Source organism: Kryptolebias marmoratus, linkage group LG12, assembly GCF_001649575.2.
Source record: "Kryptolebias marmoratus isolate JLee-2015 linkage group LG12, ASM164957v2, whole genome shotgun sequence".
Lineage (NCBI taxonomy): Eukaryota > Metazoa > Chordata > Actinopteri > Cyprinodontiformes > Rivulidae > Kryptolebias > Kryptolebias marmoratus.
Genome location: NC_051441.1, coordinates 8,055,545 through 8,072,992, shown reverse-complemented (window position 1 = coordinate 8,072,992; position 17,448 = coordinate 8,055,545). Strand labels below are relative to the sequence as shown.

Sequence of the window (17,448 nt, the reverse complement as noted above, 5' to 3'; positions counted from 1 at the left end):
TAAACCATTTTTATCTCTTTATCTGTGTTTGTTCAGAATGAAATGTGAAAGGAAGCAATATTTTCTAATATTTAAATGCCAGAGCTCATCTTCATTTGCCTTTGTTCTTTGGACATTCATCCCCAGAATTAAGAAGTTAAAGTATGAGATAAAATGCTAGGACTATGACAGATTTTTGTGGGGAGACATTAAGTCACCACAAGTTATATTTCATTTCAGCTGTGCCCTTATAAGTATGTACCTAACCTTGAACACAAAATGCAAGCGATCCTCCCAATCTGAGTTATCAATAGGCTGCATTATCGCTCATCTTCCCTCATCATTTTCCGCACCTTCTCCCTCCCTCCTTGCCTGTCTATCTCCTCCCTCTGCCTCTTTTTACGCACAAAACAAGTGAAAGCGCGCACACGGCTGCCGGAGAAAACAGCAGACACAATAGACGGCGCTTTGGGTCACCATGGTGTTGGAATTTTTCACCTTCAGCAGCACACACGCCGAACTGTGAGGTACATGTGGACGATCGTCTGCGGCGCCTGTTCATACGAGCCGAAAGTTTCTGCAGGTTTTAATGTTACCCACGGAGATTTCAGGAGGAGTGTGTTTCACCTCAAGGTAGGACTCCGGAACTCAGGAACAGGTTGGCACGAGAAGCAGCCGAGTGATGAGATGAGCGACTTGAAGTGTTTTAAACGAGGTTCTTCTTGCAACGAGATGACAGTCTGCTGCTGGTTTTACAAACAGGCAGGTCAAATATAATAAAGCGCGTGACTTTTCATGGAAATTGGGTTTTTCGATTTAAAAACAAGTGGGCTGCAAAAAAAGCTGTTTTGCGAAAATTCTTTTGCTTTTTACTGAAAATTGCTGACTAAATATTTTTTAGTTTGCAGTTTTGAGTGCGGCAATTAGGTCAAGCTATAAAACAAATATAGATAATGATAGTAATTTATTATTAGTAGTAATAATATTTATTAGAATTTAGAGTGTTTAAATCATTGAAGCGCCTAACCTAATGTGTTTTCAAATAGCAAGTTGGTAATAGTATTTCTGTGTGACAGACACATTTATTTCAACTGTGAGTCCATTTCACCCACAGGAACTTTGATTAAACCTAAACAAAAACACACACACACAAACAAAAAAAGAATTTGATAATCATCAGGATATAGGCTGACAGCTAATTAGCACAAATATGTCATTTTGTTCAACCCACTTAGGAAAACTGCCAAATCAGGATAACTTCATTTACATAATTTGTTTCTTTTGATTTTTTTTTTATAATTATAATTCTATTTAATACCAATAATCCCATCTCCGTGACTTCTTGCTCTCCTTTTAATGGTACATTTCACAGGTTCACCCACTGAGGGACCAAAAGTAAAAAAGTAAAATCCAGATTTATTCTTTTTTTTTTTTTTAGTAAACATCCTGATGAGACTGGCTCAGAGAATCTGAATTTATGTTTCATATCACATTGAAATAAACAGTCGATTATTACCTTTGTCTCTTTTTGAATTCTGATTGCAGTTTCCAAACATTAAAATAAAATAAAATATTTAAAATTCGGCTTGGTTTAATCATTTTCCGGCTTAAGATGCTAAATTATTTGATCCATCATGCTTTATATAAAACATACTTTCGAATTATTATGAGCCAATTGGAACAAATAGAAATTATCCTTGTAGTTTTTGAAAGTAAATTTGCAAAAACAAATAAAGACAGTTAATTTTAAATCCTCAAAAAGCAATAAATACATTTTATCAACATCTTAAAATTTAAAAAGTGAAAATTAAAGAAGAAAATATAAAATATGCTGTTTATGTTTTTACTATTTATTTGTTTATATTCACCTTAACTATTTAGTTCCTTCTGTCATATTACATTTTAAAGACCAAACACAGTATTTTTTATTTTGATGTCTGCCTTCCATGTTTTGAGCCCTTCAGCACATTTAGTGCTCCGATTTAAACACTGAACTAAAATCATGGCTAATATATGACACCCAGATTTTGATCCGGAAATTACATTTTTATTATTATTATTTGTTTTGTTTACTCTTTCTTAAATTAAATTGTTTTTACATTTGCGAATTTAAACCACATCCATATGTATGTTGGAGTAAAACACCGTTTTTAATCTCCAGTGTGGGTTCGCTGCACAAATTGTTACATAAAATATTGTATTGACTGATTTTTTTAATCTTCCAGGGACATGCCTATTTTCAACTTTGTAGCTTATATACTAGAGGTTATGCTATAATTTTATACAAACCATTGAGATAATTTTTTTTTCTTCTTTCTTTAGCGATCACACTGAGGCAAGGAGAGAAGGAATGAAAACAGAGGAGAACCAGCAGTCCTGTCTGCAGCAGCCTCCATCCTCCACGCCTTTTGGTCAGTGTTCACATGTTGCACATGAGAACCACACGAGTCAATACGTGTTTACCAACACACAGAAACATCATAAGAAAGCTTAATGACTTCATGTCTTCAAGCATTCTAGCACAAAACCTTCCACACCGCCAGTGCACCAATCCTTCCCTCCCTGTGTGAACTTATTAACAGGAAAAGAAAAAGAAAGTAGAGGGAAAAAAATCCGATTTTAGGGGCAAAAATATTATGAGAAATATTAAAATGTTTATATGGCCGAAATAAATAATACAAACATTCCTCCTTACGCCTACATTTATAAACACAGCTTTTTATGCGTTTAACTTTATGCTACTTTTGTTTTTTAATTGACCAAAAACAAACCTTTTTCACGCTCTCAAAAGTTAAATATCGTGATGTATGAAGCAACACATAATAGTAGTTTAATAATGGAATAAATCACTTGTCATTTTGAAATACGAACATTTATGTCACGAAATAGTTTAGCCACAAACTTACTGTCGGAATAATGGCGCATTTTTGTTTCTTTCCCCCTTTTTTAAAAAGAATGGGACAATAGTTGAATTGTACCAGATGACTTTGGATTCTTATTTTAATACGCAGAGCTGACTTTGGCCTTCGTATCTGCGCACTGATTTGCTTCTGCCAGGTCCAGATTACAGAGGAGGGGGAGAGGTGTGCGCGGGCTGCGAGTCTCCCATCGCCGACCGCTTCCTGCTGCGCGTGAACGAGCGCTCCTGGCACGAGACCTGCGTCAAATGCGCCGTGTGTTTGAGCGCGCTCAGCGGGACCTGTTACTGCAGGGACCGCCTGCTGTACTGCAAGCACGACTATGAAAAGTAAGATTCGTTTTCTAACAGACCGAGGTAAAATAATCAAGCTTTCTTGTGAATATGGTGCCATGCTCCTTTTACAACAGGTGGGGTTGAGGTTAATGGAAGTCAGCAAAATGTCATTTACCTGCACTCAGTGTGTGTGTGTGTGTGTGTGTGTGTGTGTGTGTGAGGGTTCATAATGTTGTAAAAATTCAAGTAATCGTTTTCATTCAGTAGAAAAAAGCTGAAAGGGTGTTGTCCTCCCTCCAGATAGCATTTAAGCCATCTTGTTTGTTGTTTCTTATTATTGTTTATTGAAAATTTGAGGAAGTGAAGTGAAGTAAAATTTATTTATATAGCACTTTTCCGTCACACCTGTTCACCTCTCCAACTAAACTTAAAATAAATGCTCAATGTCACGAGTCAGTTATTCTGCAGAAGGAATGGAAGCACTGGTCAAAGCTACACATTTTTATTTACAAGTACAGAGAATAGTAATGCTTTACATTTTAATGAATTTGGGGGATTTTAAGTGAATATGTACAGAAAGAGACACATTGATTCATTCAGGACTGAAAATTGGGACTGAAAGTATAATTTTTAAAACTTTAACAGCCATCTTTAAAAGATATATCTTGTGGTCAATGTTTTTTTTTTACTCTGAAGCAGTTCCCAACACTATTTCCAAAAGGTAATTTGTCAAAGACAATACCAGTGTAATGGCTGAAAGCATATATTTACTGGTCTGGATCAGTGGTTCCCAAAGTTGGGGCTGGGAACCAACTGTGGGTCATGAAACATCGAGTGGTGGGTCTTGAGAGGTTCTGGAATGGATAATAACTTTAAAATGATTTCTAAAAGCGTAATTAGACTAAATGGTTACTAAAAGATAAAAACAGTGGTCATTAATGGATGATTTTTGTTTATGTGTATAAAGAAGTTGATGAGGTTCTTTGTTAATCAGCTTATTTGTACACATTAACCAGCAACAGTCTGGGTTACAAGTCTGTAACTTTTCTGTCTTGAGTTGCAAATTTAAAAGTTTTAAAACCACTGATCTATGAAGATTATGCTTATTAATGCTTTCCAGATTTATATGTTTCTGTTCACAATCTTGACACTGCTGCTTTGCTCCTTTGTGGATTTTAATGCAATGTCTAACACAGCACAGCATAAAAGAATAACTCAAAGCCAGTTGGTTTTTTTAAAATGGAAAATAATGTGTTTAATGGTTCATCTCTGTGTAGATTTCTGAGTCCAAGGGATGTTATTCCTTTGTAGTTTGGTCTCTGGATGTGCTTGCAGTGGGAGCTCTTGGGATGGACAGTTTAAAGACAAGCCTGCAGCTTGTTATCATTGTTTTGAAAAGTGTCAGACGGCATCCAGCAGCATAGACTCTCCCACTGTACCTGACATCTGGAGGAGAGAGAGTGAGAAAGAGGGAGATGAAAGCCCCATTGTGTGACGTTCAACTGGAAAAATGAGTGGGAAAAGTGGAGGCCAAACCACTTTTTGTGTTATAGTTTTGTGAAGGAAAGAAAAAGGGGTATTTGCTCTCCTTGCATAATGAATATAACTGCAGATCCAAATCAAAAGCCAGCAGCTCTTTCACTGAGGTGTTGATTTAGTTCTCTATACGTTGCACATGCCTGCCTTGTGTGAGTTGGTGCCAGACTTGGCACACAGTTATGTCTGTGACCTTCAGCGAATCAGCAACAATGTCTCCTTGTTTTCCCTGTAGTCTGTCCATCAGCGCCTTACACTACACACTCCCTCATCCAGAGCAGGTGTGTGCATTGTAACAGATTATCTGGTCCAGGAATTTGGAATGTGCAGAAGAATTTTAGGGGAATTCATACATTTATTAACGCACAGATATTTCTCTTTTGACCTCATACCTGTGGCTCTGTTATAACGGAGCTCCATCTGCCTCAGTAAAGCAAAGTCAGATCCTTCGCCTGATGTCTGACTCATGAGTTGTGTTTGCATGTTTGAAATTAAATTAAGTGAAATATTGGAATATGCATGGAAAACACACGTTCATGTTAAGTCAGCATCTTGCAGGCTTTTCAACCCATACAGAAATATTTTGCTCATAATGAGATACTTGATTTTTTTGTAAAGCAGCATCTCAGGCTTGTCCAAATATTGTTTAATTCCCTCTTGGCTGGCTTGATTACATCACCCAGCACAAAGACAGACAGAGCTTCAGAGCTTTACTCCCTAACTCCTTCTCCTTCACAACATACAGTAAGCTAAAGCACATTCTGTTCAGCACTGTTACCCGATCAATTTTGTTCTTTCTTTGAATGGAAAAAAATTCAAAACTGAAGAAATTGATGGGGGAGGCATAAACCTCTTTTAGAAAACATGTCTAACATCTAACAGTCCAAATTACAAAAGTAATCTAATATTGAAATATGACCCATCCCCCACCCAATTGGTCTAGACTACACTGCCTGCAAGGCAAAGGTTAATTCAACATTTGCATGTTTAATAGTTTTGAATGATACGCTACTTGATAATTATTTTAAATCAACCACTTTAAAACTCAGAAATACAATGAAATGCTCTTTCATATCTTTGAATCTTTGGTTAAACTTAATCAAGTCCAATAGTTTAAAATAGGGTATAATTAAAATTGCGAGTGGATTTCAAAATTATTCTATGAAGCTTCAAAAATTAAACAATTACCTTGTTTCCACTCATTGAAAAAATGTTTGGTTTTTGGTTAAATAATGAGTTTGGGTTTTCAGGATTGCTTATAAGCTTGAGTTTGTGTAAAAAATGAAAAAATTGAAACTAAATAAACTCAAGTGCACTTTGTGAAATTTTTGTTATGGGTTTATTTTTGGTTGTACAATTACACGTTTTACATTGTGCAGTTCATCCATTTTTACGACAAGTTGGTACTGTAATGCAAAATTAATTTAAGAAAATGTTGTAAATATCACAGACAGACATTTTAGACAATAATGAGCCATGTTTTTCTCAAGGTCACATTAAAACACAAGTTATTTTTTAGGACAGAACAACCAAAAGTTAAGTACTCCAGCTGTATACTAATGCCGCTTATTATAAACTGAAAAGATATTTTGTTTCCGTTTTATTAAAAATAAAAACAGTTTCTGTAGAGCTGTTAAACAGATGAACAAGAATGAATAACACACACTTCAGAGTCCTGCACGTTTTTGTTAAAGTTATTGAGTTTAACTAGATATCTAATATACCAAACTGATCAATCTATATCCAGTGTTCCCAGCTAAATAAGACTGAACCAGAAAGAATAAAGGTTAGTCTGCTTGTGCAGAGCCTGGAAAGCTCTTGTAAGCCCATAAGAGCAGTTTCTGCTTATGAAAACCAGGTCACCAGGGTGGTCATTAACTAAACTTTGTCTTTTAATGCCTCATGTGTGGAGGAGGGCACATGGTCAGAATCAAAGTTTACAAAGTCTCTCACTTCGGAAAGAAAAAGTGAGATCCCACTACCACAAATACGGAATCATCCTCCAGATACATATAGTGTCTGAGCTTATATTCAGCAACATAAATGGAGTATCTGCTCTGTGCAATTAAATGTGTGAACTTCTGAGTCTGAGAAGAAATGCATCTTGTACAGGACTCCTTTTCTCTTTCATACCTCCACCCTACCATCCATTCCTCTCCCTGTCTCTCGATCCATTGCCTCATTCATCACTGTCTGCTTTGTAATAATATTTCTGTATACAAAACCTCATTTCCTTCTTGTTGAGATTGATAGCAGTGATGACACCAAACAGTTTATCTCCCCGTTTATCCCTTGTTTTGTCTTAATCGCCTCACCACCCGCACCCTACTCAGAGCGTCTTTGTGTCTCGGAAGAGGAATGAGAGAGTTGGTGGGGAGGCTGACTGGGTGCAGCGCTAATTGCCAGGATCTCTGGCTGTCCTAAAATGACAGATCTGACTTTGGGCTGCTCAGAAATGATATTATAGAGAATTGCGCAATGTGTCAAATTCATCACAAAGCCTTATTCCCATCAACTCCCCCTTAACTCATGAACACCGATCCCATTCTTTTTAATGAATTACTGTTAGTAAAAATAGTTAGTAAAACATATCAATCAAACAGCAAAAAACAAATTCACTGTTAATTTGTTGCAGTCTATGACGATGCAAATACCTTTGAAAAATGCCCTGAAGGAGAATATGGAAAATATAAAAAGGTTAAATTCGAAAATCCATCTAAGATACACCTAAGGAACATATTTTTAGAAACCAATTTCTGTTCTTTAATTAATCCAAGGGACAGGATACAAAACCTCTTGCAGAATGTGTTGAGATCAAAAGAGAAAACTCTGAGACTGCTTTTTATGAACTAAAAAAAAAACAAGAAATCAGCTTCTAAAACATACCGGAAAATTAATGGGGTGTTTGAAGTTCAACAGTACAGGTAAATCGTGACTCTACAAGATTGCCAAATCTATACTTCAGTTTGAGGCTCCACATATTGCCTCTATCGACATTCAAAAATATTTCTGCACCATATTCCTGCCTTAACTACACCTGCAGCTCAACGGATGATTGTTGAAGGTGCACCAGATGAAAAAAGTGGGCACTGGGGAAATTTCTGTTTTGATTATGTTCTGTTGAAAAATACCAAATTTGATTAAACAAGTAAAAGAACAAAAAGAAAAGCTTGCAGCAATGGAGAGTGGAATAAACAAAGTCAGAATGAGGTGTTTTAGAGTTTTAGGAAGGGACGACCATACATAGGGGTTGATTTTTATCTGGAACATCAATGTGTGTATGTGTGGGGGTAATATTGCCACTAATTTTGCATAATCTGAGATGAGACCCCGTCATCTTTCCTCCCCCACAACAATTTTATAACAGACAGCTAATAAATGTTTCATGGCAGAACAAGCTGCTCGCCTCTGCTTTATTAAATCTGAGATAATAAAAGCAGAGAGGGAGAAGGGAAAAAAAGGGTGAGAATAGGGGGTTGCATCAGAGAGGGAGAGATAGGGAGATTGGCATAGACTTTTCTCAAATCAACCTGCTGTATCTCCTGTTTCTGAGGTAACGGCCGGGCCCCGTTGTCCCCCGCCACCCCCTCCCTGCTGCTTCCCGCTCCGCCAGAGTCAGACAGGAAATGAGAAACGGGCAGACAGGATATTGCGTTCTGGTGGCCTGGGGATTAACTGTTTTATCTAAACTAACACACACCCTCTCACTCACACTCACAAACACACATCTATATCCTGACACATAGCATTCATTCTTGGTGCCATTAGGTATAGATCACACACAACCAGAGACACATATCATGCAGACCATGCGCATCAGCTTTTGGTGGCTATCTTACACAGGGTAGGAGTTGAATATTTAAAGCATCAGTGCTGCTCCCCTACAGAGCTGGTTATTATTACTCGGGTGAACAGTTCAAAATAAGAGTCATGATGTGTAACTGTGTAACTGTGAGATGTCTCTGCAAAAATGCAAGATATATACCATAGCAACTGTTTTCACAGCCATTAGGTAGCAACATCTCCAAATGCTGGATAACACTCACTAAGAAAGAAGAAAGAAAGAAAATTCACAGGTGGATATGACGCACAGCTGACAGCATCTTTTAGTTTTTTAATGATGTTTGCAACCTCTAACCCTATCTGTATTTATACTATACCTTAATTATATATAATTGTGTTTATAAGTGCATTTATTAGTAATGTGATAAATGTCAATGTGTGTACGCAAGACAGTAGTATATGCATACATACATGTACATGCATATACATATAGACCCACAAACATACACACGTGTTTGTAATGTCTGTGTGAGTGAGTGGTGGCGGGGTTGCAAGTATCGTGGGGAATGCTGGGAGATTTTAATAACACAGAAGCAGCGCAGGGAGATTTAATAAAAGGAGATGATGTGATTACTGAACCCTGGCTCTGAGCCATTTTGCTCCACAGAGCAATATCCGCCAAAAGTGTGCACACATATGTACATACACACACACAAGAGCACACACACGCACATATCTAAGAAATACAAAACGAAATACAACTTAAAAGTAAGATTGATGCATATCATTTGTTTCTTTTGCATTTATTTTCTGAATCCTTTGTTGTATCTTCATTTTCAGGGAGCAACGTTTGTGTGTCACATTTTGCCATCATAAGAGTGAGGGAATCAAAAGATCAATATCTCAGCATATTGAGCTGTGATAATAAATAAATATATATATATATATATATATATATATATATATAGTTTTAAAATAATTGGTCAGGTTTCAAACCTAATGACAGTAATAAATGTTTGATGAGCCACAGTTTCACAGTTAGTCTTCTAAGCTCATTTATGACAAACCCAAATCAAGTGCAACCCAGACTTTGTGAAGCTAAACCCATACCTGTTTAAATATTGATCATGACTATACAGAGACGCAAAATGCTATAACTGCTCTGAGACACATACATCTTTATGGAATGATTGTTTTCCAGTCCAGACAATGTTAAACTTGTCAGAGCTCACAGGCAAAACAATGCCACATGACACAGCTTAGAAAGATGACAAAGCTTCTGTTATTCTGTTTGTATGCCTAAGATCTGCGGTAATACAAAAAGAAAATACATGTTTATATCAATACTATGCAATGCAGCATCCCTCTCTGCCTCTAAATTTGATTTGATCTCATAATCACTGAGCTTATAACCTCTAACCTCCCAAAATCCATGGCACTGAACATGAAATTGTCATCTTACAATCTTCCTCAACGTTTGCACATCACAGACTCTCAAGACTGATCTGCACCAGCATCTCTGTTTTTTGAAGTTGTCTACATGTACTGACAGTGAATATCATTTAATCAAAGGTCACAAGATTTAGTTGTTTTCTTTCAAAGATGAACATACTAGTCATTGCAAATATAACTTGAATAAGTTATAATTTTTATTTATTTTTTATTTTTCATTAAAAAAAATAAAATGACAAGCAAAAAAAATAACACAAAGCATTTATTTAAAGAGTCTTTGCATAAAACTGTTTAAATTGTGTAAAATGTTTTTAAATGAATAAATATTTGTGGCTTTACTGAAAGGCTTTCATAAAATAATAACTACTCCTAAAAAGAAGCATGTGAGCACTTATGCATAATTTTGGTGACGTTAAATTCAGACTACCTTCTCTCCAAACTGCACGGTTGCTTTTATCCATTAAGTTTGTGGTGATTTTTGTTAGCTGCACCCTGGACACAACCATGTGTGAATGATACTTCTATTAGAGGGATTAGACTGATCTACTTACAGACCCCCCTCTGTGGCAGTTACCCCAAGTTGTCTTCATGTGCCATGTTGAGTAAATTTCTATCGTGCTGTGTACACGCTGATTAGGGAGGTTGAGACTTAACCACCAACATCATCAGTCTTGTGTCAAGCAGCCCTGACAATTCTGATCTGTTGAGCATTGTTCACAGTGAAAGCAGCTATTTAAGATGCTGAAGTGTGTATTCAGATGGAAAGTGAGACTACACAAAGAAGGGTGATTGATTCTTCTTTTTTGTGGCAGATAGTTTAAATATCACACACTACAGCTAACATGTTGGCTTTTTTATAGAGAAATTACTTTTGATAGATGATTTGTAATACTTCTGATCAAAAGTAAATTAGGAAATTTAGTTAGTCACAAGGGTCTTTGGAATTAAACGTGTGTTGCTTATAAGAGTGCTGATGTTTGCTTTTTGATATCAAGTTGGTGACACTGTCATTTGGGGAATTTGGAGAGCGTTTGGCAGATGGATTGAGTAAGATTAGCTGCAGCAGCTGCGTTTGGGACAAAATCACAGATTAGGAGCTCTAATGTGCAGACCTGGCTCCATCTTTACACTCCAGATTTGGGCAGCAACACCTTCTTATCACTCAGGGAGCTTCAACATTACGGCCTCCGTCCTCTACTCTGCCTATTCCCTCCTTTTAATTTTCCCTCCTTACCAAGGTTTCGGTTTTATTGTGGTGATTTTTCTCTGTTAGTGTATCTTTATTTATTTGTCTGGCTGGTAGAAAGTTTCTCCTTTTGAACTGATGGTCTGACATTCTAGTTTGTCAAAGGCCTTTCCTAACCGCAGGTGTGTTACACTGGTATGACGATAGGTGTTGGTATGATAAATATAAAAACAGCCAACATCAGTATAAGTTAGAAATGTTCAATAGGTGCATGTGCGTGTGCGTGTATGTGTGAGTACCTGTGTTTGTGTGAGTGTTTTGTGTGCATAAGTGAGAGGAGGGAGATTAACCCCATGCTATCACCAATCCCTGGTTATGAGTTTACAGCGTCTGTCTGGCCATCTCACTGTTTAAACAACAATCTAATTAATCCTGTCTTTATTAGTTTCAGTGAACTGGGGAGGCAGGCTGGGAGGGCATGAGGGAAAACTGGGAATGCTGGCAGAAAATGCGGCGGAAGGGGGGGGAGTAAACCAAGTGCAAGAACAAGGATTTGAAAAGAATTTGAAGATAGAGACTGACTTGGACTCTGTGAATGGAAATAGGGATGTGAAGTGATTGTGATGCAGGAGAGAAACTGAAGGGTTATAACATCACACAGGATGAAATGAGAAAGCTTAAAAAAAAGAAAGTGGTCATGGGGAAAAGCAATAGATTTTAGACTTTGTAGGCTTTATTGATAAGGTTAAATATGTACTTTCAGATTATGGAAGGTATAAATCTAGGCTGGGATTTAAAAGTTCTAAACATTTAAGTGTTTAAGGAAAATACAAGCGATTATAAGCTCACTACTGCCATCTACTGTCGTGAGGGGAAAAAAGAACAAAATTAAATGGAAACGACTGTAACTCATCTTAACAGATGTTCACCTTGTTGCACTGTGAATTGGGTAATGCCTAGACAGCCTTTAATTAAGAGACTATTCTAATCTTCATTTTAATTGGAGCTGAGGGTAAATGGGTCAGAGCTCCTTGTTTATGCCTTTATCTTCAGTTACATCATCCTTTTCAGTTTTCTTGACATAAATAAATTTAAACATAAAGGAACATTTGTTTGTGTTTCTGTATTCTTCCAGGCTCTTTGTAAGGAAGTGCAGTGGCTGCCTGCAGGTCATTGGACGCTCTGAGCTGATAATGCGAGTCCTAGGCCAGGTGTACCACCTGGGCTGTTTCAGCTGCTGTGAGTGTGAACGCCGACTGCAGAGAGGTGATGAGTTTGTGCTGAAAGAAGGCCAGCTGCTCTGTCGCATGGACTATGAAAAGGAGAGGGAAATGTTAGCTGCTATTAGTCCCACACCTACTGAATCAGGTAAAATGTCTGTGACAAAAATATCTAAACCACAACATCTGGGCAAAATTACTTTGCTTCCTTAGAGAAATTCTCTCACATTAAATTTCATTGATATTTAGTTATCAGTACAGCTAATTTCTACCAATTACTTAGCAGCACCTTGGGTAAAAAATGATGGTTTAATTCTTAAGCTTATCTCACATCACTAAACAGCAAATATGTAGACAGGCTCTACAGGTTATTGGCCATTCAGGAAATAAATGGCAAAACAGTATCATAATGACAAAAGGCATTATGATGTGAAGAAGTGATTACACCTAAAATGACTTTTGATATGTAATTCCTGAATTTTAAATGAGGCTGTTAAATGTGTAGAACTGTGTGTTTCTGGTTTGTGAATATTCAGTTCAAAGGTGCCAAATAAACAACTTTTACATTTCAAATTGTTTCAAATACACACTGATCTTGTGTATCCAATAAGATTAGGCAACTGAATATAGTTTCATTAGTTCAGTTTTTTTTTCACTACTTACCAATTTACAGATCTCATTTTAAAGGCACACATTGAGATTAAAGTGTAGTTTTGTTATCTGCTTTTCTTGCTCAGTGAAAAGTGAGGATGAAGATGGTGGTGGAGGCTCTGGTGGTGGAAAAGGTGGTGATGAAGGCAAGGAGCACAAGCGTTCAAAACGTCCACGCACCATCCTGACCACACAGCAGCGGCGAGCTTTCAAGGCCTCCTTTGAAGTATCAGCTAAGCCATGCCGGAAGGTGGGTGGATCGGCTTCTTATCAGTGGAAACGCATGCCACGTAAAAAAAAAAGAAATGCGTCTTGACTCTCCTATCAAAGTTAATTGTTCTTTAAGCTCTCAGTCTGTAAAGTATTTAATCAAGTTTATTATTCAAAAGGAATGAAAATCTCTAACCTGTAGGTGAGGGAGACACTGGCTGCTGAGACTGGGCTGACAGTACGAGTTGTTCAGGTGTGGTTTCAAAACCAAAGAGCCAAGGTGGTTAGATTTTTATATAAGTTTAAAGACAAATGCTGCCTCGCATATTTGCACAAACAGAAAATTCCTAAATCATCTCATTTTGTCCCTCAGATGAAAAAGATTGCTCGTCGACAGCAGCAGCAGCAGCAGCAACAGCAGGAACAAGAGCAACTGGGCGGGACCAGGAGAGGACCAAGCAGAGGGGGCCGTCAAAGCAATGATGATAGTGAGGGTAAGAGAGAGAAAGAGAATCAAAAGAAGAGGAAAAACTATTAATAAAAAACTGTTGTAGTTAATAAGAATTATCCCATTCACAGATGGGTCTAGTACTCATGGCATGGATGGCTTGCTGGGGTATCCATCTCTGCCACGTCAGCAGCTCCTTGCTCTGGACCCCAACATCTACGGAGGAGAGCCATTTCGACATGGGCTTACACCACCTCAACTGAACAGTGAGCAACTCCACTCATATGGTGAGACAAATAATTAAAGCTACAAATTTGAAATCCTCTACTTTTTTTTGCTATCTTTCCATCTTCATTGATGTGGAATCTTGTTTTCGTTTTATATCCTTGGTGTTTACTCAACACACTTCTAGTCCAGATGTCCACGCTCTCATTCTTTGTCTCTGCAGACTCGGAGACAGTCTTCCATGATTTGGATAGCGACGGAAGCCTCAGTCACCTTGGCGACTGTCTCTTAGCAACAGGGGAAGGTGGTCTCTTAGCAGGGAGAGTGGGAAACCCCATCGACCGTCTCTACTCCATGCAGAACTCCTACTTCACCTCCTGACCCTTATAAAACTGTGACCCTTTCCCCTCCTGTTCCACCTTTCACCTCAGAGATGCAGCTAATGGAGTCTGTTCATCAACATGCCTGTGGGACTATTCTCAATTAAACAGGCTAGACCCTAACATACTTCCAAGCTTTTTTCACTGGCTACCATCATCCTGAGTTGTATTATCTCTATACTGATTGACATACTGTTCCCACTTGCTTTGCTGAATAAGAATCACATGCTGGAATTTCAGTCACTGTAAATGTTCAAGATAATGAACCTCAGTTTCTCCTGTAGTATTTGTGTCATATTCAATGTGATGCATTTCATGGCACTTTCTAATAAAAATCAAATTATGACAATTATACCTATCAATACACGAGTTAATTAAAGATAATAAAAAACCTATAGGTACTTTTTATTAGGTGTCTTGGTAGTTAGGCACAGCTCACAGGTCTAAATTGTGCTTTTGCAGAATTTCTTCTGTTTTGCCAAGACACTTTTTAATAATTGTAGATGAAAGACTGGGTTGTATACAGTGATGTATATGAATTGGACAACAATTTTGCTCTCAGGTTAGTGTGTATGTTTGTGTAACCTGAGCCTCTACTCAGGAAACTATGCTACATAGGATGACAATGTAATGTCCCACTGACATCTGGAACAGAAAACAACGCAAAAGAAACTCCAAATGATTATTTCAGACTACATTCTTAGTTTTGATGCATGTGGACCTTTTTTTTTATTGTAAAACAGATGACACTACATGGTCATTCAAAAAGCCTTATGCAGTAACAGGGTCATATAGGTGTTGATTGCTTTAATTTACTCTTTTATTATGTAATCAGTAGGAAACAGTGCAGTATATTACAACCAAAAGATGTACAATGCCCCAAATTTAGGACAATGAGTCCATGATGATGTTTTCCAAATGTAAATGTATGACTGTGTTACAATTGTTGAAATCACGCTCTGTAATAATTTCCTTGTCAAACATCATATTAGATACTGTTGGGTAGACATTTTGTATCTTCTGTGATAATCAGCAAATATTTAAACTATAGCATGATATTTATGTACCACAAAGTAGGTCTATAGAACTAGCCTCAGATTTTAATTTGGATAGCAAATGTTGCTGAAAGCTTCAGAATAGACTCATCCTGTGGTGCAGAATAAAATAGGATTAGGATGATACTCATCTCATTTAGATGCCGGTGATCAGCTACAGCCTGAAATACTCTTTTATGAAATTATATTTGATTCTGATAACTGACTCATTGTGTTTTTACAGTGATATTATTGTGAATGTAACTTATTTGTGTGGTATTAGATGAGTTAACTTACTATTTTGTTCAGTGACTGCAAGGTGATGTGCTTTGAATTTATTGTTGCTGTAACTTCAATACAAACTGCTGTTTTATCTTTGAAGTAAAATTGCCTTATTTGTCCCAAGTACAATAAATGATGATACTCTGATCACTTGCTTACATGGCATGAAACAATGATACACCTCAAAATAAAGGAATGCATTTCCCGTTGGTTACTTCCCCCCTAAAGTGTTAATAACTGAACCAGAAAGTGTTTGTTCTGCTTAGTGGTCACAGAGTTCATAACTCAACATCCTCCCTCTGTCTCTCTCAGTAGTCCAGCTGATTAGAGGTGAACAGCCTCCTCTTTTTCCTTTCTTCCCAGACTCCCTATTTCTCAGTCACTGAATAGTAGGTAGAGTTTGTGTGGGAACAATACATTCCAGTTTAATATTTGACTATGACTCAGACCTGGAGAAGGCAACAGTGGGGGGAATAGACATAAACAACATAAAAACAGCAGAGGATGTTAACATCAAATGTGTAACAGAAGGCTAAAATCAATGTAGTACACATAATTTATTATTAAAAAGGAAAGTACAAAATTTCCTATTCAATAACACCTCATAGAACAGAATGACAGAGTAAAATATTCCACTAAAATGTTACAGTCCTGTACGCACTTATATTTTACAGTTAAACATGGACATATTAAGCATGGAGAACAGATATTTAAACACTGTACATATAATGACATGGTGGAGTCATTGGATATGAAATCATCCGATCTGTTTTGCTGAGGACACAGATGAGATCTGATGATGCAATAGGTTGAATCTACGACTGCTGGTGTACTGGATTTGTGGCTGGAGAAAAAAAAAAAAATTGGTATGCTGACTGTTAGAGAAATGCATGTCTAAAAGTGTTCAGAATTTGATCCATTTTGAGAACATGACAGCTTTGTTTAAATACTGAGGTCACTTTTGATTTGTGACCTTGAAATGAGAATGCCATTTCCAGTAATAACTTACATACTCCTTTGAGGTCCACTGTTTCTGCACAGCCCAGAAAACGAGAAACGTGCGGTGAACAAGAGGTAGGTGTATCCTGGTTTTCTCTCAGACACTGTTCAAATTTCACAAACTCTTGGGAACAGTCTTGCCTGATCTTCTGGATCACTGGACTTTTAACATTTAGGGGTAAAGCACAAATTTAAACATGCATGAAAATGTGCCATGGTCATATTACTGCTTGAAAAAAAAAATGTGAAGAGATAAGTTGCCTTACTGTGAGGATGTACATTTTGCAACCTTCATTTTTAGTTCATTACACATATGCTGCCATTTCGATGGGTTTGAGGCTACGCATGACCCATATGCCTCCAGTTCTTTTTGGCAATACTTTGCCGAAATATCCATAGCAGCTTGCCTAAAAAAGTAACAGATTATATACAAACTGTGATTACAAACAAGTCCAATCAGTTTGTCTTTAATATCAACGCGATAAACGTGCTGCCGCTAAGTGACAGCGTAACAGAGTGCTTTTGTAAGTGAAGCAAAACATTTTCTTTACATTTTAGAGTGCTTCTATGACTACAGTAAAAATGTGATATAGGTATTACTTATATTAACTGCATTTAATACGCTTACATGTTTCTGTATGTAGCTTTGTCGAGCGAAGTAGCTTGTCAAACAGCGTTTACTATCTCTACTTCAGTGTGGAGCCATGTCCTTACGTGCAGGAGCTACAGTAGGTATATAGCCTTACGTGATTGGACAGAAATGGCACACTGTGATGACGTTATTTAATCTTATTGGTTAAAATTTTAGTCTGTCACATTTTTGGTTACAGCCCTTTTGTGACGTTTCTTTAAGCGGTATTATGTTTATTG

General features: G+C 37.3%; 2 protein-coding genes across 3 annotated transcripts; one reads left to right on the top strand and one right to left on the bottom strand.

Moving 5' to 3' along the window:
- The first annotated feature begins 39 nt into the window (after nucleotides 1-39).
- lmx1al (LIM homeobox transcription factor 1, alpha-like) lies at nucleotides 40-15,115 on the top strand. Of its 2 annotated transcripts, none has more exons than XM_017425432.3 (9): nucleotides 40-506; nucleotides 2,302-2,390; nucleotides 3,037-3,226; nucleotides 12,265-12,497; nucleotides 13,087-13,250; nucleotides 13,413-13,490; nucleotides 13,584-13,704; nucleotides 13,790-13,945; nucleotides 14,107-15,115. In XM_017425432.3, exons 2-9 carry the CDS (start codon nucleotides 2,330-2,332, stop codon nucleotides 14,262-14,264), a joined length of 1,161 nt encoding a protein of 386 aa, XP_017280921.1. In that variant the 5' UTR covers nucleotides 40-506; nucleotides 2,302-2,329; the 3' UTR covers nucleotides 14,265-15,115. The 2 variants fall into 2 exon arrangements, with proteins under 2 accessions (XP_017280921.1, XP_017280919.1); XM_017425430.3 differs by having other exon boundaries at nucleotides 41-612.
- Nucleotides 15,116-16,117: 1,002 nt separating this feature from the next.
- Nucleotides 16,118-17,339, bottom strand: LOC108241355 (coiled-coil-helix-coiled-coil-helix domain-containing protein 5). The gene is made up of 4 exons (XM_017425433.3): nucleotides 17,207-17,339; nucleotides 16,845-16,985; nucleotides 16,589-16,740; nucleotides 16,118-16,423 (listed from the first exon to the last, which is right to left on the bottom strand). Coding segments are annotated over exons 1-4 (324 nt in total). The 5' UTR covers nucleotides 17,209-17,339; the 3' UTR covers nucleotides 16,118-16,394.
- Between the last annotated feature and the right edge of the window lie 109 nt (nucleotides 17,340-17,448).

What these genes read in the sequence shown, in the direction of transcription:
- lmx1al (XM_017425430.3), top strand. Translation starts at nt 569, where the DNA reads ATGTTACCCACGGAGATTTCAGGAGGAGTGTGTTTCACCTCAAG. An exon ending in TGCAAGCACGACTATGAAAA is followed by an intron (nt 3,227 to 12,264) that starts GTAAGATTCGTT and finishes GTATTCTTCCAG; the next exon opens with GCTCTTTGTAAGGAAGTGCA. An exon ending in AAGCAATGATGATAGTGAGG is followed by an intron (nt 13,705 to 13,789) that starts GTAAGAGAGAGA and finishes TCCCATTCACAG; the next exon opens with ATGGGTCTAGTACTCATGGC.
- LOC108241355 (XM_017425433.3), bottom strand. An exon ending in GCAAAATGTACATCCTCACA is followed by an intron (nt 16,741 to 16,844) that starts GTAAGGCAACTT and finishes AAATGTTAAAAG; the next exon opens with TCCAGTGATCCAGAAGATCA. An exon ending in AGTGGACCTCAAAGGAGTAT is followed by an intron (nt 16,424 to 16,588) that starts GTAAGTTATTAC and finishes TTTTTTCTCCAG; the next exon opens with CCACAAATCCAGTACACCAG.